At 41.9% G+C, this 22,919-nt stretch overlaps 1 protein-coding gene across 1 annotated transcript in view; it reads right to left on the reverse strand.

The window, feature by feature from the left end:
- Nucleotides 1–22,396, reverse strand: part of dnajc6 (DnaJ (Hsp40) homolog, subfamily C, member 6) — a gene marked incomplete at its 5' end in the record, with an annotated part of 42,770 nt that extends 20,374 nt beyond the window's left edge. The window contains 3 exons of the mRNA XM_084067253.1: nucleotides 234–283; nucleotides 12,947–13,097; nucleotides 22,165–22,396. Coding sequence (XP_083923379.1) covers nucleotides 234–283; nucleotides 12,947–13,097; nucleotides 22,165–22,396 — 433 coding nt within the window. The remainder of the gene's footprint in view (nucleotides 1–233; nucleotides 284–12,946; nucleotides 13,098–22,164) is intronic.
- Nucleotides 22,397–22,919: the final 523 nt, after the last annotated feature.

Below are 22,919 nucleotides of genomic sequence, written 5' to 3' on the forward strand. Positions count from 1 at the left end.
CGCACGCACGCACGCACGCACGCACGCACGCACGCACGCACGCACGCACGCACGCACGCACGCACGCACGCACACACACACACACACACACACACACACACACACACACACACACACACACACACACACACACACACACACACACACACACACACACACACACACACACACACACACGCACACACACAGACAGACTTAAATCTCAGGGAAGATCTAATGGCATTTGTATTTACCTATGATTCGTGACGTGATGTAAGCAATATCCAGCTCCCCTTTTGTGTACCTGCAACAAAGAGATGGAACTTCACTTAAAACATTGTATTTTCATTTTGAGGAAGTTTATGATAAATGGAGAGGAACATGACAAATGATGAATTTCACCACCACTGTCAAGCATAAAATCAAGTAGCTTTTTCTATTTCAGAAAAGCTGGGTGCCTGGTACAATAGCCAGTTAGTGCACAAACCATAATGCTCCTTGTGAAAGTGAGGACCCGTGTTTGCTCGCCTATCCTCCTAACATACAGTATCACTGACCATAAAAATGCTAAAAATAAATCTTTAAAAAAAGAAAATCTGAATTTTCACATGCTGTCAGTAGCAAATGGCCTCCACTATATCAACAAGAACACTACCGCATGCAGGTGCATAATACACCAACAGGAACAAACTATACTATGTTGTACATCAAATAACAGAAATAGCCAATATACCAGCTCACAACACAACACAATGGGACACATTGCCAAATATTTGCTTAAAATGATGTCCAGAATAGGAATACTACAGTATATGTTTAATGGTATTATATAACTTGAACGTGCAGAATGCCGAAAGGTGAACTTGTGACAGCGATGACAATCTTTGTCTATTTATAGTAACAATGACCTTGATCTATGATGTTAACCTGGGGCACAGAATGCAGAAACACATTCAAGCTATTGTGATCCTGAAAGATACTTGCTGTAATACCCAAAACAATACCATTATTACACAGGTCTCAAACAATGAGATGTTGGTACTGAACCCCTATATTTAGGTGCATTCAAATCAGACTGCAAATGATTGAGCCTATGGACAAGAAGATGTCAACGGGCTGACGGACGGACAAAATCAGTGTAAAAGCATTTATAGTAGATAGATATGATTGTATTAGCCACATTCAGACTAAATACATTATTGAGCTGATGTGTATCAAGTCGAGTTGACATGCTGGCCCCTGTGTAAATTGCTGTATCCAGACCAATCTGGGCCAGCCATCTCTCTTCTGGGCTGTGTGGACCTGGAAAGGTGCCACACGGCCCTGAGGCAATCCTAGCCCTGGTTATGTAATGACGTCAATCTAAAACAGGGTGCCTTGGATTGAGATAAAGTGTAACCTGGGATTTTCTTTCACATATAAATAAATACTTTTTTTTTAATAATAATAATCTATCCTGAGCTAATATCAGGACAGTAAGACTTATTACTGTAGAGTAATTTGTAGGATTGAGACACACCTGTGCACAATTAGGACATTTTGTTCAGTAGGTCATTAAGGGTGCATTCACACAGACACACAATATTCACGTTGTTTGAGTTGCAGGAACCGCCTCGCTCTGTTGTGTTCATTCTGGATGTGGAAAGTCTTTGTGACGCCCACCCCACAGATACATACATGGCTGCCACACTTGGCTTTGGCGAAGGCGGGTGGTGGTGTTATGGCATAATACTGTGTAGAGTCAGCGGAACTTGGAGTTTAGTTGGACAAAGGAGGAACTGTTTTAGGTGATTTGCAAATTAGGCATTTAGCAGACACTCTCATCCAGACCAGAGCGACTTACAAGTGCCAGATCAGAGTAAGATGAGTAAGTGTGAACTCTAGTCAACAAACAACAGGGTAAATGGTCACATAAGTAGCGTGCAAAGGGAACGATGTACTGTAGTGCCTTAGTGGAACTAGGATACCAGGTAAGCGGCAAACCTGGCACATACAACATACTATCTAAAAATGTCCTTAACATTTGTGGTCAAGAAAAAAACACATCTAAATAACAAACAAAAACGTGAACAAAGTAACCAACATATAATCTGCATTGACAAAACTAGTATCTATCGAGAAAAGGTCACATTGTATTTATAACCCATTCAGTCTGGGAACGCATCTGTGTCATTTTAGATTTTAGCCATTATTTTATACTTTAAATATTCAAAAATAGCAGATATACACGCTCATAGCGTGGCACCGAGTGCCGCGCTATGAGCTTGTAGATTATATATTCAAAAGACTATATAATCAAAATAAATAGCTTTATTTATATTAATTTATATTACATACAAAGTATAATGCCTTCAGCTGTCTCTGTTCTTCCGAGTATAGTCTGTGTAGGTGCTACAGTGCCATTTTACACCTGGTATTAACATGCAGTCTAAATTCAGATATGTTATCTGGATGCGGGAAAACACATTAATCCAATGCACAGAGGACCCATTTTGATTGGATCTAACCACTGAACCATTGACTGTAGCAGTCACAACTGTGAATACATGTAACAATGATTAAGTCTAAACTGTACAGTAACCCTTCCTCTGTTGACACAGTGTGGGTACAAAAGGAGATCTGATCAGATGCAGACAATGAACACGTAGAAATATCAGTGTAAACACAACAGTGTTGCTGGATTATCTAAACCCACTGTTTGGGTCTAGTAAATATCCCCTTTTTTGTGCCTTCCATTTAAAAATATATATATATATATTTCAAAAGATTAGAAAATGTTTTATAATCTATATATAACCTAAGACTAGGAATGTGACAAAAACTAAAAAATATCCATGAATTCAAGTCTCCATGGGGTGACTAATCCATAGGAAAAAAAAACATTTTTTGGGTGAACTATCCCTTTAACACCAGGTGTAAATGAGTGATGTGCTGAAATATGCCATGGCTTTGAGAGGGTCACCTAATGTAACAGACAAAGCATCCTAACCACTTAAACGCTATATATATACATAATTGACAGGGGTCCCCCAGAGGTCTATACTTCGTCGTCCTCCTCTCCTTTTTCCCAATACACCAAATATCTTTGCCTGAAAATTGCTGACCTACAAGCTCACAACACGATGCGCTTCACCTATTATGACATGCCCAGAACAGGGACACTATAGGGTTGATGTGGTTAAAGCCCTCAGAGAGGAATGGATGGGGAGAGGTGGGAGGAGTTTTTTCTCACATACAGTAAGCCCCCCTTAATGAAGTAATTGAGACCACAGTTTACAGCTCTATTTGTGTCCCAAGTTGTGGCCTGAGAGTCACAAAGTCTTACATGAAAGGAGTTTCTGTGCAACTTTAAGTGATTGGACAATACATTATAATATATTATTATATATAGTAATAATATAAAAATATAATAGTACTGTATATCTCTTCACACAAGGAGCACAGTGCGACCCCACAGATCCGCACAAATTGTGTCGCTCCTCATGTGAAAAGCCCTTTAAAAAACAATTTGTCTTCGGCACTTAAACCCTAGATATATAGTTAATTGACCGGGGTCCCCCAGGAGTATATATACTTCATCCCCTGTGTTTTTCCCTCTATACCAAATGTCTTTCCCGAAAAATAGCTGATCTACAAGGTCACAACACATCACATTTCAACACGTTGTGAGCTTGTAGATCAGTTATATTCTGCAAATGTTTGCAGAATATAACATGCCCAGAATAGAATCAAGAATCTTGTTTGTCAAGTACAAGCAGCGAAATGCACGTGTAGTAAGGTCAGCATTACTGTGATAACATCAACGCTCAGATTAACATAACTATAACAACAAAAATTAAGATAAAGATTTATAAAGGTAATCATTTCTATAACAGCAAGGGGGGTAGCTTAGTCTCTGGATTTTGAGCTTGTAGATCTGCTATTTTTTGATAGAATTGTGGAGAAATTGTGCAAATCTTTGAATATATATATGTTTTAAAGTGGACATTTTCAACTCTGATCTGAAATATCATAAACGATGCAGAGACAGTATCTGCCATGGAGGTAGGTCAGGCTCATTAAGAGCATGTATGCATATTTTACCACCTAGTCCTATAGAGGATTAGTGCAAATTAACTCCAACTGTCGATTGTGTCTATTCATTTGACCGTTTTCTGCAGTTCAAGCCGCAATCACAAACCCCCCACAGTCTCAGCCCCTCTCCCTTGTACTAAACTGCTTACGTTCCTTTTCATCACAAAAGAAAGGCAGTCAGTGATGACATTATCACTATCAAGATTATTGGGTACTATAAAAATTTCAGTTGCATTTGCTTCATACAAAACAACAGAACAGAGATTAGTTTGAACAGTGCCAGAGGAGGGACATGCTTGAACCTCTAACAATCACCCCAAAAAAGTGCCTGGGACTCAACCCCTGAAAGAAACGCCCAGATGATTTGTTTATTTTTGGAACACAGCTCTTATATGACGTGATCTAAGATTCCCCTGGATTGGATTTCAACAAATTACGCCACCCGCGACCCAGGGGGACATAAATATCAAAGACCCCGTCCCCCAATGATATGCATTAGGCCACGGACTCCAATTTACTACAAACATGTTTTGTAGTAAATGGGAGTTTCCATTTGTAATCTCTGAGTTACAGACCGAAAAGGGTCCATTTGGTCGCTTACAAGACTCCTAAATGAAAATGGTTGAAGTGCTTAATTGGGAAACAAGCACAAACTGCATTATAATGACAAATGTGTCTTTATAAAAATAAAAAGGCTATAAACTATCCTGGGAGGAAAGGTGGAGCGAGCTGAAATGTAATGTGGCCATAGGGATCTAACCCAGTTCCACTGTTACTATGCTGTTTGTGTTCGGTGTGTGCCTGTGTGTACGTGTCGCAAAAATGTGTTTACTGTATGTATGTGCGCACACGTGCATGTGTATGTTACATGAATCTCATTTAGATAATATATCCAATGTTGCTCATGTAATCTAGCCTTAAATGGCTTTCATGACCCTAATATTTATTGTCCACAGGAAAAATGCACCTGGGCTGCTGTGTTTGTGCATGGATGCATGGATGCACGTGTGTGTGTGTGTGTGTGTGTGTGTGTGTGTGTGTGTGTGTGTGTGTGTGTGTGTGTGTGTGTGTGTGTGTGTGTGTGTGTGTGTGTGTGTGTGTGTGTGTGTGTGTGTGTGTGTGTGTGTGTGTGTGTGTGTGTGTGCGTATGTGTGTGTGTGTGTGTGCTTATGTGCGTGCGTGCGTGTGCGTACGTGTATTCATTTTAGTCCACTGGGTTACCAGGGCGACGGTAAAGTGTCAGAATAATTCAGATTAATTTAACCCCAATGCTCATTGCTCATTTAATCGCAATCATGCTGATTCATCTGGAATCATTTCCTTTAAAGGTCCCATTTTTACTGCTTTTAAAATTGTATCAGATTTTTAAGATTTTTTAAGATATTCAAGAAAAATAATTATGTTTTAAAAGTTATTAGCTGAAAACACCACAGCATTTTCAGGTGCCTCTACAGTCATATTTCTGAACACTTGAGTGTAATATTCTTATACTGAAGTCAATCGGTCGGATGGTTCTTGAGATACATGCACGCACGCAGAGGTTTTGGTTCTGGACAACCGGATCGCCATAAATGTCCATATATGGGCATATTGGTCGAATCAGTGGTTCTGGACAACTGCCAATCTGTCTTTACACCGGGTACCACACTCCCTCGGGTACTGGGCGATATGCACGCCGAGTTTTAAGTTGATCGGTCAATCGGATCTCGATATACTGTGGGATTCGCACACTCACACGCAGAGATAATTTATAATTAGATGATAAAGGCAAAGCACATCAACCAGTTGATCAGTCAGAGTATCACATAAATATGAATTAAAGGGCCCCAGCGTGATTGTCTATGGGACCACTAGACCCTACCTTCCGTTTTGCTGAATCTGATCAAGTGCCAGTAAAAAAAAATGGAAACCAACCTGTTCACCAGACAAACCATCTGGTTGGGATTTCTGCTCCTGATGGTGCTGATAATTGCCAAACAGCGAGTGCTGTGGATTCACAGACTTACTCTAACTAGGTCACTACTTTTGGTGTAATTAGCGACCAGAAATCCTCAGTGTTAATTTGCGAGTATAGGCTACAGATGTAACCAAATGGACCTGCATTGGGGTACCTTATAATGACTATTGCTACACGTCGTTTACAAACTGTCAGAGACAGATGAAAATTTCATTGACAGTTTGTCTTTTGTGGTGTTTGTCCCGCCCCTCCTCCACTGTGATTGGAGAGCTGGATAAAAAGTGGCAGTGATGAGCATAGTGTTCTACCCTAAGTGGAACATTTCTCAACTCTCCCCGACTAGATGAAAACGCCAAATGTGCACGGCTCAGCCCCTCATCACGCTGCTGGTGTTTGTAGCATACAGTAAATATGTGACACTGCACCACCCACATACATGGACCTGGATGTGCAGCCAATAGAAGCAGTTCTGTATGAACGGGGACAGCATAGGCCTCTCCTTCTTATATTGTACCCTGGAGGGGCGGCAGAGATTCTGCCGCCCCTCCAGGGTACAATATAAGAAGGAGAGGCCTATGCTGCACTCTGCCACAGAGTGCAAAAAAAGTTTGGCAATGATTGGTCCGGTGGTTAGCGAGACTATCCACAAAAACCCGGACAGGACAGACACCGACAGACAGGGGTGAAAGCTCGGCCCCAGCCTTCCAGCCTGGCGGAGATAATGATCTCCAACTAGGAAATCACAAAGACACATAGCAAACTTTATAATCTTCTCCAACGAGTCAAACAAACTGATTCAAAAGAACAAGGTTGGTGTACTGTAACTAAGAAATTTGCTGGGGGGGAAAAAAATACACAGATTATCGACGATACAATGCAACTTTCTCTACCTGGTAGGTAAGGGTTAGTAAAATGTCGTAAAAAAGTCCCTATATGAACCTGACGTATGCAAGGGAGGCAAATGAAAACGGCTTTCTGGATTGCATATTTGCTGAAATATCCAACCCACTAACAATTACTAGGTTGTCAAATGTTCTGAATTTTGAAAGGAGGAAAGAGAGAAAGAGAAAGCAAAAATGTGAGATAGAGCGAGTGAGAGAGGTGAAACAAAGACAAATGTGAGAAAGAGATGTAAGAAAGAAGAGAGAGATGGGGCGAGGAAGGCTACACACCTCAGTTTCTTTTAAATTATCCATTTGTAACTCTTGAGAGTGTATGTGTGAATGTAACCAAATGGACCAGTTCACGGTTCAAGGGTCTGTTACAGGTCATTTGTACACTCTCAGAGTTAAATGAACACATAGGATTTTAGTTTAAGGCAGGGGTTCCCAATCCTTTCAGATCAAGACCTAAAACATACATTTGGTGTCTCCCCAGGACTAAAAAACACATGATGAATTAACCACTTAAGCCCTACTTAAAAATAGTGAAAGTAGCCGATCCACAGGCTCACAACATGATGCAATGCGTTGTGAGCTTGTAGATCTGCTATTTTCACTATCTATTTTTTTTTTTTTTTTTTTTACATTTTTATCACACGATTTTGTAACCCTATTTTTAACACCCAGTGCCAATTGTCTATGTAATCCTTTTTTTTATTTTTTTATCCTGGGCACTACCTTCCCTCTGCCAACCTAGGGAGGCCAGGGCCGAGCTCATGCCTCCTTCAATGCATGAGAGCCAACTGACCTTCTTGTCACCTGACAGGGGGGGAGGTTCCCTGGTTGGACGTAGCGCGTGGAGACACTATCTATTTTTTATGACTTTTTTCATATTTTTTGGGAAAATTGTATGACTCTTTTTTTTTGAAGGAAACATAAAAAAGGGATATTTACTGAGTCACAACCCATAAAAATGGGTCCTGAGTCCCATTGTTAGGGAAGCACTGTGTGAAGGACACAGCGTTCCAGGTCCTGTCACACAGGCTTGTGTTTGTTGAACACAGAGGCACACATTGTTGCACACTGTGACCACATTGGCCCAACTGCAAATTTCTCTTCAGTCAGGTAAACAAACGAGCACACACTGTTTTAAATCATTCAGTGCCAGTTCTGCCTCCAATACTGACCAAAGCATCAAAGGGAAATTAACAGGAGCTGGGTTTGAGAGTTAATCATTTTTATTTACATACACACTTTTTTTTTTAGTGTGTCTTCGTTTTTGGTTGCCAATGCCAACGGGACCTTCCTGCGACCCCACTTTCGGTTGCAACCCATTTTTTGAGAACCGCTGTACTATGATAAGTAGTACTCGACCATGGATACAACGGTACAATGGCTATTCCATATCCGGAGGTCTTCCCATAGAAGTCAGTTCAGGACTCAAGTCTTGAGTCCTGAACTGACTTCTATACCCCCCCCCCCCCAAGGAATAAGAAGCTACAGTTTCTTGGTTGCACACCATGTCAAACACCGGAAAGAGCTGATCTACAAGCTAGCTCACAACACATAGTGCTTGCGAAGCGCTGTTAGCTTGTAGATCAGCTATTTTCAGTGCGCAATGGCGGCACGCAACTAAATAGGCACGCTGGAAACTCCACTCATTGATCCCAGAAAGCTCTTATTTAGCAGTCCAGATGTCCAGATGATCAGTGGTTCTCAAACCTTTTCATGTCAAGGACCCCCAAAATGATATGTATTTGGCCGCGGAGCCCCATCTGAAAAGGTTTGTGCCAGGGACCCCCAGAAGAGAAGATTTGTGTTAAAAAAAAAGGAAATCTAAATTCAAAATGTTCCAAACATTTTCGATATTTTTCAAGATTTTTGGAAAATAGCATATGTTCAAGCTCGCAGCCCGACACTAAAGGCCTTTGCAGACAGGGTGTGATTTTCCGCACGGAAAAAACGGACAATACAATTTTTTAAATAAACACATGGTTCTCAGTGACCTCATGCACACCCCGTGCGGCGATGCGATGAAGCGATGCGATGCGGTGATGCGTTTTTTTTCCAATCGAACCCAGTTCGAGTCGTGCGTCTTTTCGCATGCGGTAAAAACTGATTGACTAATCGCACCCTGTGTGCAAAGGCCTTAAGTGACGCACTGTGAGCTTGTAGATCTGCTATTTTTTAATAGCCAACATATAAATGGATACAGTGGTTAAAATGCTCGTGATGCTATATTAACAACTTTTGGTTTGAGTATATTAAAGCGAGGCTGGTTAACAGCTATTCACACACAAGGGCTTTGCCCTTTATCCTGTGCACTGCATTCAATAACATGTAGTTGGAGAATTAACTGTTATTTTCCCTGTGTTGGGCAGGTTACTCAGGAAGTTACTCTGTACTTGCTCCATTGAAAAGTAATAATATTAGTTTACATATTACTTGTAATTAGTTTAGTTACTGGTTATTACTTTCTCTACCCCCCACCCCTTCCAAACGAAATTATGCACATTGCAACCTGTTTAGCTAGCTCCTTTTAGAACGAAATCCACTTTATTGATACAATAATTAACTTCACAGGAGTAGTCACCAATCAGCCAAATTGCACACACTGCAGCCTCTCAAACCTCATTAACTGTCACTACTTTTAGACCATCAAGGCACTGCATTTTAGGACTGTCCAAATAGAATTTATGTTTGAGGTTTTAGTTGTTGTTGTTATTATACATGGCCTACAATGGCCTTGTATAATAATAGGCCTACACTTTGAGAGTTAAAATAACTAAAATAACAACATTTCACAGTAAGATTTTTTTATTTGATCGTTATCAGTGAAGATGCACACATACTGTCCTAACATGACTGACTTCTGCAATACATTTAAGTGTGCCATGTTCTTTGTTACTCTATATGGTAGGCATACAGCGTAACGTGGCACCCTAGTTTGCTGAGCAGCTCAGCTAGCTACAGTATCACTGTAGCTGTAGTGAGTAACACGCACGGACACACACACACACACGCACACGCACACGCAGCACGCAGCACGCAGCACGTAAACACACATACACATCACAACATAACATCACCCACACTTGCACACATAACACATTCATCTCACCACATGCACGCACACGCGCTCGTACGCGCGCTCGTGCACGCACGACCACACACACACACACACACACACCCATATACACAGGCCCTAGTGAAATGAATCCTTCAGTATCAGCAGTACACTGGCTATTTGGCACAATGGACTGCCATGAATAATTCAGCCAGGGGAGGAGAGAAGGACAGAAAACAACAAGAGGAGAGGAGAGGAGAGGAGGAAGTAGAATAGAGTGAATGAGGCAGAGGAGGAGAGGAGGGTTTTTGACCTGGCAGACAAATAGCATGATCAAACATGCTGAGGCAATGTAGCGAGGCAGCATAGGCATGCATGTGTGTGTTTGTGACTTTGCATGTGTGTGTGAACTGTGTGTGAACTGTGTGTGAACTGTGTGTGACTTTGTGTGTGACTGTGTGTGTCGGACTGACAGTAAATGCTTCTATGCATGCCTATGTACAGTATGTCAAGCTGGATTTATACTTCATTGTGTGGCGGTGTTGCTCAGCGAAAACAGCCGATCTACAAACCCAAAACGCACCACGAGAGCTTATAGATCGACTATTTTCAGTGGACGACACCGCACGCAACGAAGCATTTCAAGCCATTCGGCGTTTCACAATCTCTCTGACACAGTACAGAAGCCTCTTTGTAATGCCGGTGTTTTGTGTCCAGACGTCCTGTCAGGACCCAGCCGTACCACGCCCCCCTACCCCACCACCCCCCCACCCTCCCTCTTCCTTCCGAACCCCCTGCTTTCACTCCTACTCTTTTTTCCTCTTCTGGATCGCAGCACTTATTTTTGCATCTGCCAGCGAGTTTTCAGGTTGTCCGTCCGTCGATCCGTCCGTACATCGGTGCGACCGTGCGTTCGTACGTACGTCAGTACATCTGGGAGTGTGCTATTTCAGGAATGCCTGATATTTACCACACTGACTAGAAGTAGGTGGTTTAAGGTCAAAGGTCAAGGTCACTGTAACCTCACAACATTCCTTCTAAGTCTTCGTTTACTACAATATACTATGATTCTAATGCAGTATTTCTAGTTTGTTCTAAACTAGAAATACTGTGCTTGCTGTACAACTGTACAATGATTAATGATGTCCTCATTAATCAATGTTAGTGTTCGATCTCAATGAATATATAAAGAAGTGAATAAGTGAAAGATATCACTAGCAGTGTGGCTTTCAGGATGACATTGTTATGGAATCTCAAAAATGTGTATGATACATTATCATACTGTACATCACACCATACTGTACATTTATCACATGACTCCAGAGATCATGTATAGCAATTTGTTTGAGTTTTGGACAAAACCTGTAGGAGTAGCAAGAAGTGTGTTTTGAAGTGCGTGCGTGCGGGTGTGCGTGCACGTTTTATTATCTATAATATTTTGTGATACTAAAGTCTCGATGCATGAAATACAATTTCCTAGTAACGATTTGTTTAGACAGCCAGCAAAACAAATACACTGAGGCACAAAGCTCTCACTGCATGATAAGGTTAAATCTGTTCTTGGCCAAAACACAAAGAGAAAATGTGTGTTTTTATTTAAGTGTGGGGTTATTAATTGTCTTCGCCGACAGGCAAATACTATGTTTTTGCCCCTTTCCGTGTGTGTGTCTGTGTTGGTGTGAAACTTTACATGCACACTCCCAGTAGGCCCAGGAAGACACTCCACATTTTTCAAATCAGCTGCATGGTGGCGCTGTACCAGGCCACTTTACATGTTGGTCTATAACTCTTGCACTTTAGGTCATAGAATAAACAAAAATTTGCTGGATTATTCCCATAGAGGCTACAGGCTAACTAGATTTTCAGCCATTTGTTATTTTATTCAAAACACCCTTTTAAAATTCACACAAAGCGGTACACAACATTTCTGGAGTCATGTGATGAACATGTATGATTCAGATGTTCATATTCCATTCAAATTGGCTATGATTGCCCTCCAAAGATTGTGGAGAGACCCATTTTACAAAAAGAAAGGCAAAAATCATGAACACTGCAGTGTCCGATCAACCCCACATTTGAAACACACATTGAGGGCCGTCTACACAACGCAGAGCCAACGGTGATTTTGTTTAAACTCATAGGGGCTGTCACAAATGCTAGAAATGTCACTGCTTGTTGCATAGACTAGAACATACAGTCAACCACACATTGACTGCATGTTGAGGGGCATACAAAGTGTACCTCCAAAAGCGCTTTCACAAATGTGAAAAGCTGAACCATAGGTCATAGAAACACTATTTCCCCCTGCAGCTTCCTGCCAGCTACTGTACAACCCACAACTGACACAGCCCTGGGTAGGCCACCCAGCCTGATGAGGAGCACAGATGAGCGGCCTTTTTCTTTTGCTAGGTCTGTAGTGAAGTTAAATTGGTCAACCGTCAGTGTTTAGAAAAACACAAACGATCTTCAATAAGACCACAAGTTCAGCTTCAGTTTATCTCTTATGTGCAGCTGAAGTTATAATGACCTGCATGACCATGACGGACCAGTGATCCTATATACTGTAATTACCCCTATATTATTTACTATTAAAAGTACTGGTTATTGTTAACAGTTTTCTGAGTACACTGATTATGTTAATGCCCTAATATGTATAATGTTATGCATTATAATGTATTTATTTACATTTTTAATTAGAGGATAAACTCCTTGAGATGCATCATCTCCTTTTCAGGGGAGTCCTTAGGCGCCATATGTAAATGGTAATAATGATAATAAATGAAACAATCCAAACGCACATAACAATCAACACTAACATCAAAGAGGGCATATACACTTAAGTGCTCTGTTGACCATTTTCAGCTAGGCTTGCGTTCAAGAAACTCGCCAGAGTCAGAATAAAACATAGACATACCAAAGTATACCAAGAAGTACTTGGAAGAACAGTGCTAGCAATGACTCTACATCAGTATGAAGAGGTTAACTTACGTGGCGACCTGATGCATGACCTTGGTAGACGTGTCCTTCAGCGTGTCCTTCAGGTTGTCCTTGAAGTTGCTGAAGAACTTCCCTGCTCCTCCCTTCACCATGTCCAACAGCCCTCCACCATAGTTGCCGTCCATATCTGGAGACGGAGGACCTTTAGCCAATCAAGTTTCAGCGGAGGGGGAAAAAGAAACATGCAGAGAGACACACATTGAGGATGCACACACAGAGACAGATGGCAGTGTGCAGCATCGTGCACAGACATGACGTTACTGCTGCATGAAACCTCATATGTCCACATAGTCCCTTTTTTGGAATTGTTCCTCTGTCGCTCCCAAACTCCTGTGGGTAAATACCACAGGAGTTTGTGGCCGCCATGGGGTGTCGAGGGGGCAATAGGCTCTATGCACAGCAGCCATATTGGAAAGAAATTGGGCCTCTTCCTTACTTCCTTCACAGGTGTTACCAATGATTCTAATGAAGGCTCTGTTCCATTTAGTGTAGCACAGTGGTTCTCAAACGTTTTAATTTCAAGGACCACCACAACTCTGAGAGCGTGCAAATGGTTCCGTTTGTACGCTCTCAGAGTTACACACCCGTAAGGGGCCATTTGGAACACCCTCAAGGAACCATGAGGGTCCCTGGACCACACTTTGAGACCCACTGGTGTAGCAGAGTGTTTCCAGTGAGCCAACATGCACAATATCAGCACCCTGACTCTGTTTAACCAGAATGGAACAGAGCCTTCATTAGTACCATTGGTAACACCTGTGAAGGAAGTAAGAATAGGCCCAATTTCTTTCCAATATGGCTGCTGTGCAGAGATGAAATAAAATAAATATATACATATAGAGTATACGTATATATACATTTCCTTTTTTTTTGCCATTTCACAGTAGTAGCCCACAGCCAGAGGCTATGGCTATTTGGGGGTCCTTGGCATGGTAAGGTTTGTTAAACCCTGGTTTACACAACCACGTTGTCAACCAGCCGATTGTCACCTGGCAGCCCCCCAGATCCACCCGGATCCCCTCCCTGATGAACAGGCTCCCTGACCAACCATTTACTAGACAAATCCACACTATTGTATGGTGTAGATGTGTATTTTGGAGGTGAGACAGCGGCTGTTCAATCCATGTCATCGTGGGTTGAACGGCCGCAAAAAAAGTGAATTCTGGGTTATTAGATTTTCCTGTGACAACAGGTCCCAGGAATGGGCGTATGGGTTCACTGCAGGTCATACCGAGGTAACATGGCAGTTGTGATGCACTGATGGACAAGGATACTGAGACAACACAAGCATGCAATAATAAACACCCTCTGCACTGAGCTGTGGGCTAGTCTGTTTAGGCTAGCTCTCGAGTATTAGGGCAGGTCCAAGTGTCATATCTGAGTCAGCAACCTTCTGGTGATCTAAGAAATCTCTCTCTCTCTCTCTCTCTCTCTCTCTCTCTCTCTCTCTCTCTCTCTCTCTCTCTCTTTCTGTCCACCCTCCACCTATATGTGGCAAAACACTACAGCTAACTACCTAACTATCCTGCACAAATGACAAACCTGGCATGTTGCAACCACTTTTGGACTATGGCAGTGGTTCTGCTGAGAAATTGTGTTTTTCAGGTACAAACCTACAGTAGGCTCATTAAACACAAACACACACACACACACACTAGTCGTACTGTGAAGAAGGGATTAATACCACCCACCATGCATTTTCAGTCTTCACCCCTATTTTAAGAAACCAACATTGTCTCTAAAGTGCTGACTTTCACTTTAGGTCTTGGGAACCAAGAATACTGCTAGGTTTTCTATTCTAACATGGCTAGAATGAAAACCAGCAGTATCCTGGGTGTCTGGGTCCAGACGTAACCACTTAAACCCTATATGTACTTCATTGATTCCCCCAGGTCCCCCAGGGGTCTATACTTGGTCCCCTCCTTTTTCCCCTCTACACAAAGTGTCTTTGCCGAAACTAGACAATCTACATGCTCACAATACATCTGGTTGCAACGTGCTGTGAGATTGTAGATCTGCTATTTATTATATTTGTGTTGTTAAGAGCCATTGATATAAAGGATAATCTCGAAATAACAGCTAATCAATTAAGATAAGTCTTACTGCAAGTTGCACCCAACAATCATATATCCATGAGGGGTTATTTATATTATATTATGAATGAATATTTATATTCATTGTAGACTGAGAGAAGAAATATTTGCTAACAAGGAGCCACATAAACCTGGTCCAAAACAAAGTGGACATACAGTTTATAAGTAACGTCTGTTTGACTGCATCTCATCATAGTCATAGTCTGAAAGTAATGTATGCATCCAACTGAAGTGACTCCTTTTTTGAGTTGTACCGGTAACCTTTTGTGTAGAAATGGAGTGATGGACTGATATATGTGTCCGTTTCCACTGTAATTATATTTCTCTCTCCCTCTCTCTCTGGTGGAATCTATGTCAACAAGCAGAAATAAGCCAAATAAGCATCTCTTGAAGATTTTGACATGGTGGCTTTTAGCTGCTGAAATCATTGACAGTGTGTCTTACTGTGTTTAGCAATCATACAAAGAGAAAACACACCAGGGCTGCTGATATCAGCAAGACTGGCTCACTCTTCCTTCCCCACTTCTGTCTTTCCCACAGAACAGAGAATTTAAGATGACCACCATTTTATGAATTCCATTTCCTAGACTCCTAACTCCTTAGGTACTTTCATTTCCAGATGCATAGGTCCAGTATCTGTGATAGACAGGCATTTTTCCAGATATCAAAGCTTGCTTTCAGTTATGATGACCATGTGAAATCGTTCTACAAATGATCCAAAAGAATGTACAAAAATCAAATAAGTGTTTGCCCATGGCGATCACAGTTCGCCAATTAAACCGAGCTTACAAAGAATGTCTCTATTTTCCATTTCAAAGTACAGCTTTCAACATGCAGCGGTAGGCCTATCAGTAGAAGCTACTGTATATGCACAAGTGAGTTGATAAAAACCCTCTGAGGTTTTCACAACATCCATAAATGCAGATGCTTTGTGTTCATCTGGTCTGTTTGGGGACATTTGTTCATGTGTTTACGGACTTCTGCTACACTTGAAATACAATGTAGCTGTAGCATGTTAGAAGAAACAGACAGAACACGTTTTGCTAAGTCACTTAATTCCCTACTTTTCCTGTAACTGAAGACATCTACAGCACAGAAAAGGAATGGCATTCAGTGGACACCTTGGCCCTTCTGTCCCACACCCAACAACAAATGCAAGAGGAAACCAGCATAGTCTCAGATAACTCAACACGCCTTGGCCTCACCATTCACAGACGAAAGAGAAAGGTCCTCAAAATAAACACAGACAGCGTTACCCCCATCACACTAGAAGGTGAAGCACTAGAGGAGGTGGAAAGCTTCACCTATCTGGGCAGTATTGTCGATAAACTGGGTGGGACAGATGCCGACGTGAATGTTCGGATTGGCAAGGCAAGAGCAGCTTTCCATCAGCTTCCATGGTGACGCCTGTTCTATTGCATGGAGCAGAAACCTGGAGAACAACTGTTAACACTATGAAAAGAATCCAGGCATTCAATAACACCTGCCTTAGAAGAATCCTCCGAATTCGCTGGCCAAACACAATCAGTAACCTGGAACTGTGGCAGCGAACAAGACAACACCCTGTAGAGAAAGAAATCCTCCAAAGATGATGGTAGTCTGTGACTGTGAGCCAGCCCCACATTTGGGCCATGGGTACCATCTGGCGGGAATAATTCTCATAGTCATTTTTGGGAAGGTATACACCCCTAGTGGTAGAAAATATGTGATAGCATTGCAGCGCTGGTAGCTTTCTGTGTGTTATCACTCCATTCATAACTCCATACCAAAACACACTTTTCAAAATGATAGATAGAACCAAATGAGGCATTCCACTTCAAACGGATTATTATTGACCCTCTTTCTTTGGAAAATGGTGGGCATAGCTCAGACAATATGTTTTTCAGAAAAGTTGTTAAAATTATCAACTCTAGAAATGTCATCTATAACTGGCAGTGGCAACATACAGTATATTGACTATACATTACACAAGGTGTACTTCTGTTTTCGTGAAAGCTGTTGAGGCCAATCCACACCAATGAAACTAGTCGCAACTTGCAACCAGTTGCAAGACATTGCAGCAGTCTGGATTGAGTGACAGTTACAGACCGGTGCCTTTGGGGAAATGGTTGCAAGTAGTTGCAAGTATTGCACTTGCAACTAGTTGCGTTGCAAATCATTGGAGTGGACTGGCCTTTAAAGGTTTCCACTGTAAATAACCTAAAGATTTAATACCATGTTTACATATAACAGATTCTAAGGAAATGTAGCATGAAATTAAATAAACAAAATGTAGTGTGTGTATGTATATGTATTGTGATTTTTGGAAAGGTATACACGCACCCCTAGTGCTAGAAAATATGTGATAGCATTGCATAAGGAAATTTATTATGAAATTCAATAAATCAAATATAAGGTAGGTGTGTAAGTAATAATAGTATTTATTTTACCATTACATATTTGCAGCAGTTTTTCACCAGCAATTGTTTACATGGCAAAATCGCTAACCCGTACCACTGTACTATTTGCAAACTCTTAATAAAGTATTCAATCAATCAAAATAATAACATTCACTTTACCACTTTCCCCTTGTGCCAAATGCATTCACAATCCCCACAATCCCAAACCAGTAAATAATATTATTTTCATATAGGACTATTGACCCGTCTCATTTCTCACACATCTCTTTCTGGTAGTGTTATAATACAAGACAGCACACATATATAGCTACCACTGGTGCAATGCTATCACATGTTTTCTAACTCTAGATGTATACCTGGCCAAAAATCCCTATGAGCATTACTCCCCTCAGATGGTACCAACCAACCCTACTGGCGCACGGACTATGGGGAGGGATTGGCCACACTCTTCGCACACCTGCATCTAATATCACAAGATACACCCTGTTCTGGAACCCACAAGGGAGAAGGAAGAGGGGCAGACCAAGAAACACCTGGCAGGTGTGACCTGGATGGCAGATGTGATGAGATCTGGCCAGTGGCCACACATGAGGACAGCTGGAGAAACTGGCCCAGGACCGAGATGCCTGGAGAGCACTTGTTCGTGGCCTATGCCCAAAGTTGGGCTATAGGTGTAAGTAAGTAGTTTCCTGTAACTTCTTTGAAATTTAGGGAAAGTGTGGCCTACGAATTGATTGATTGATTAATTGATTGATTGATTGATTTCATGGTGACATCACATAAAAAGAGCACAATAGCACTTCCTGACATCTGTCAAATAGCCAGAAATATTCTATCCTATTTGTAGCCCAAACTACTTCACATGAAGACTAACATGCTTTAATTGTGTGATACAAAACATAAATGTCATTTTGTTATAGCAATCCCATGACACCAGCATTACACTTTGGGAAGCCCTTTATCTATACCGTATCAGCTGGCATGACTTAAGAACAATTATAATCACTCATTTAAAATGAAAATGATGAAAAGCTGACATGGTCAGTCATTTCTTACAACTCTGTGCTTGTGCAGGTGTAGAGGAAGTTGAAGAGGATCAGTCTGATGAAGGAACTCACGGCTTCAAAGAGTCCCATCCACAGAGAAAGCTGCCTCACAAACAAATTTGTCCTTAAGAGCTCTTCTCTCTGCTTCCCTTCTTCCTACTCCCCCCCCCCCCCCCCCCATCCGGCTCCCACGTCTGCCTCCCACCCTTTTCATCGCTCAAGCATTGATGTGTGAGAGAGAGAGAGAGAGAGAGAGAGAGAGAGAGAGAAAAAGAGAAAGAGAGAGCCCTGGCTTTTGTAAGAGATCAATGGTGTGTCTGACTGTGTCTATGGAGGCCCAATCTTGCACCTTCCATATCCGGATTTGTGCGTGAATGGTAAAGATGCACACACAGATACAAAATGATGCATAACATGAAGAAAGAAAATTACACATACATAGATAGATGGACAGACAGAATGATCGGCAAATAGACATGAAAACAGAGGCACACAAACAAAACTCCACGACCATATACATACGGTGGTGGGCTTTGTTGTGTCCTGCGCAGGAACACTATACTGTGCCGCCAATCCAGACTCTAAGCTGCTTTATTACAGATATTGCTAATGGGACAATGAATCTATGATTCATCATCTGCTACCGGGGAGTGAGAGGAGCTCCCTTGGTCTTGAGTAGGAAGTTACGGACAGTAAAGTTCGCAACTCGTGGGCCATGGGAGCAATGAGCTAAGCGTTTCCCAGGTCGATACGGAAATGCTGCAGTATAATGATTAGATATAGTTTTATTCACTTGAATTTAATTCGTTTTTAAACCAAAATCAGCTTATGAGGGACCATAGTTGGTAGGAGCTCTAATGTTGCTCACTGGGCCTCAGTGAGACCAGGTGTTCAAATGCCATGTAACAAATACTGAATAATTACAAATACCATGTACTCACCCTAAAATTACGAAGAAATACCCTGATTCATAATAAGACTGAAACCGTGATTGCTAATAAAAGTATTTCTATCCAATTACATCTAAACTTAAGTATGAAATTTCACCTTTTTGATTTATTATTTTATGTCACGTCGTATCATGCAGTGAAAATAGCCAATCTATAAGCTCACATTGTGTCGTATTGTGAGCTAGTAGACCCACTATGTTTGAAAATGTAATTTGTTTCCTATAATGACATGATCCAAATAGGGACACCAGGTTGAAAGTGGTTAAGTGTGTCTGTGAGTTGTATCAATATTTATCCAATGAAAAGTATTAACAAGATCTTGACGAAATAATAACTAGCCTACATGGGATCCATTGGAACACACGTTTTCTTTGTTCCATTTCCTGAAAAGTTATGGTTTTGGACATACAAGATTTCTTCCTGACAGTGAATATGTATAATAACGATGTGGTTGATACCCATAAAATTGACTTTGGACTATGAGAGTGCTGTGGTGAAGATATTTTATATACTTCACCCAAAACAGATATTTTTCGCCTTGCCCTTTGCAAATATTATCATAATGATAATAATGTGTTCATTGTGTTGTGACAAACTACATGTGAATCTAATTACGGTGCCACAAACTCAAGTCGGTTGTGCTGTCAAAAGTTCAAAAAGCTTGAGGGCGGTGAAGTTGCCATAAGCCAGTGTCCACGAGACATCCTGCATGATTTATCTATTTGTCTCTCTGTCTATCTCCATGCATGGCTTTACTAATCTATTTGCCTTTCTGTTGACTCCCTGCTCATGTCTGCTTGTCAGCCTGTTAGCCATGCCTCTGTGCCTGCCTGGCTGCCGAGTGCATATCTGTGCCCAGATGGATGTGGGAGTAAGCATGCTCTGGTAGCAAGCCTGTTAACAACAACAGGCTAGGGCGGCACTGACACAGCTTCTGTCAGATAAGAAAGCATACAGCAGCAAGATAAACCAGGCAGTCAGGCACTCATAGAAATAGACGAACAGACAGAGAGATCATCCGCTGTGTGTCTAAATGTCGCTCTCTTTCTAAAGCTCCAACCTTTGAACTTCAATATCCGGCCTGTTGTGATCTATGGACACACAGGGACACACATGGACAGAAACAGATACTCATAAGCTACTGCAAAGACTAGCCAGAGGGGTCCACTAACCAGACAGACAATCTGACACTGTGTATGTCCTCTCCCTCTCCCTCTCTCTCTCTCTCTCTCTCATGACATCCGGAGCTGACATTGCTTCTTGCCTCGCCTCCATCCCCAGAGGCAAGCTGACTTTTCAGATCACTGCAGTGAACAAGGGGAGGATCCATACTCTACAGATAAGTGTGAAAAACCTGGGGACCAGTCATAGTATAGCCTACACACCCAACACCCTCCCTGTTTTCTCAGGCTGTACAATAGCCTACATAACTGTTCTATTCTCGATATACCATATTAATGCACTGGTAAATGATTTTTTTTACTATACTGTAATGTCAGCACTATTGCTGTTAGCCCTAATATTATTTTACCTGATCTATTTTCATTTGAATTTGTTGGAATTTGTTGGAACTGGGCTCAGTAAGGTATCTTGGGTTTTGATTGCTTGTTAGATAGATTTTAATGAAACACAGCTGCCTACAACTGTTCATTCATCATTTCATGTCATTGAAAGAGAAACATGTAGACAAAGCTTTTACTAGTTTTATGCAAACGCCTTGATTGAGAGACAAAGCATGGTTAGATAGGGTAACTGTATCAAATTACGGCATAGCCTAGCCTATCTGTTCGCCATATGGTAGCCTAGTATTCTCCTCAATGATGCTAAAATGTCACGGTTTAACAGATAGTAGGGTATTCACGTTTCATAGCTGGACTACAGGCCCCGATATATGATGAAACATAGCTCTGGTCCATAGCGTAGAAGGAGTTCTCCTTAACGCTATGTGCCTTTCAGCCATTGCCCACATACTCCCGTTAGCGCAGCCTCTCGTCTGTAGTGAAAATAAAGAATACACTTTTGCTACTCACCAAAACAAAGCCTACTTGCTTTGGTGGGAACACTCTGAGACCCCCACCTCACGTCTAAAATACACTTTTTGGACAGAAAAGAAAAGTATTCCACCAGATAGGGGGGAAATGGTTACACCACTGCGCCCCCTACAGATTTGGTCAATGACATTTTCTATTGACACGATCTGTAGGGGGCGCAGTGGAGTAACTAAAACATTTCCCCATCCGGTGGAATATTTTCTTTTCTGGCCAAAAGGTGTATTTTAGACGTGAGGTGGGGGTCTCAGAGTGTCCCCACTACGGAGAGTAGGCTTTCAACATCTTAAAGGCGTCTTAGTTTTGGTGAGTAGCAAAAGTGTATTCTTTATTTTTTACTACAGACGAGAGGCTGCGCTACCGGCGGTGTGCAGGCAACGGCTGAAAGGTAACAGCGTTAAGGAGAACTCCTTCTAACGCTATGGACCGTCCAGAGCTAGATGAAACACACTAGAAACAAACACACACAAAGCACAAACAAAATGATACTTTTACACATATTAGGGAACATGAATTGGTGCAAACATTTATATTCCGCATTTAGGCTAGTAATAGCCCGTAGCCCACACATCCTTTTTTTACTAGACCACGCCATGGCACAGCACGGCGCGGCTCGGCTCGGCACGCTTCTAGTGAGCTACAGCCTACTGTGCTCATCTCGCAGCACGTTTACCTGAGCTGTCCATGGTGCTGCAGTGCTCCTCTCGCAGCGCCGGGCTCGCCTTGGGTCCGAGAGTCGCTGCTATAGAGCCTCCTCCAAGAGAAGAACCGCTCCCTCCTCCTCCTCTCCCTCCTCCTCCTCCTCCGATACCGAAGCTGCTGTCTCCGCTGCTGCTATCGACCAACTGCAAAGATTCATAGCCATCGTAACTCGTCTTTTTCTTATAGCCTCCCAATAAGCTCATTACCAAAAGGAGACAAATTATTAAAGACAAAGGAATAAATATACAGCGGCTACTGATGGGTAATAATCCACATGTCCTATAATAATAAACGACCGTCGAATATGTCCCGTTTTCAATGTGGGAGATGTCTGTGTGCCACCGGGTGGCCTAGCGTGGTTGTTCTGCCGTCTCTCTCTCTCTCTCTCTCTCTCTCTGGTCTGGAGGGGAAGATGAGGAGGAGGAGGAGGAGGCGCTATTGTCATCATCAGCACCGCATTTTACTACGACGCAGCTTGTGCCATCACTGTCTATACTATTTATTTTTAGAATGTTTCAAAAATATTCCAAATGTCCCACATTTTATTGCAAGAGTTATTGAAAATAGCAGATCTACAAGCTCAGGACGCATAGTGAGCTTGTAGATTGGCTATTTTCAAATATACTATTTTCTAAATCTATACAGAGCTGTGTTGTCATCAGGAGGATGACATTTGTCAGCTTTATTTGTGAGCAGTGGGACAGGGCAGGGGGGATTTTCCTGAGC

The sequence above is a fragment of the Gymnoscopelus microlampas genome, assembly GCF_963454915.1.
Source record: "Gymnoscopelus microlampas genome assembly, chromosome: 9".
NCBI classification, from domain to species: Eukaryota; Metazoa; Chordata; class Actinopteri; order Myctophiformes; family Myctophidae; genus Gymnoscopelus; species Gymnoscopelus microlampas.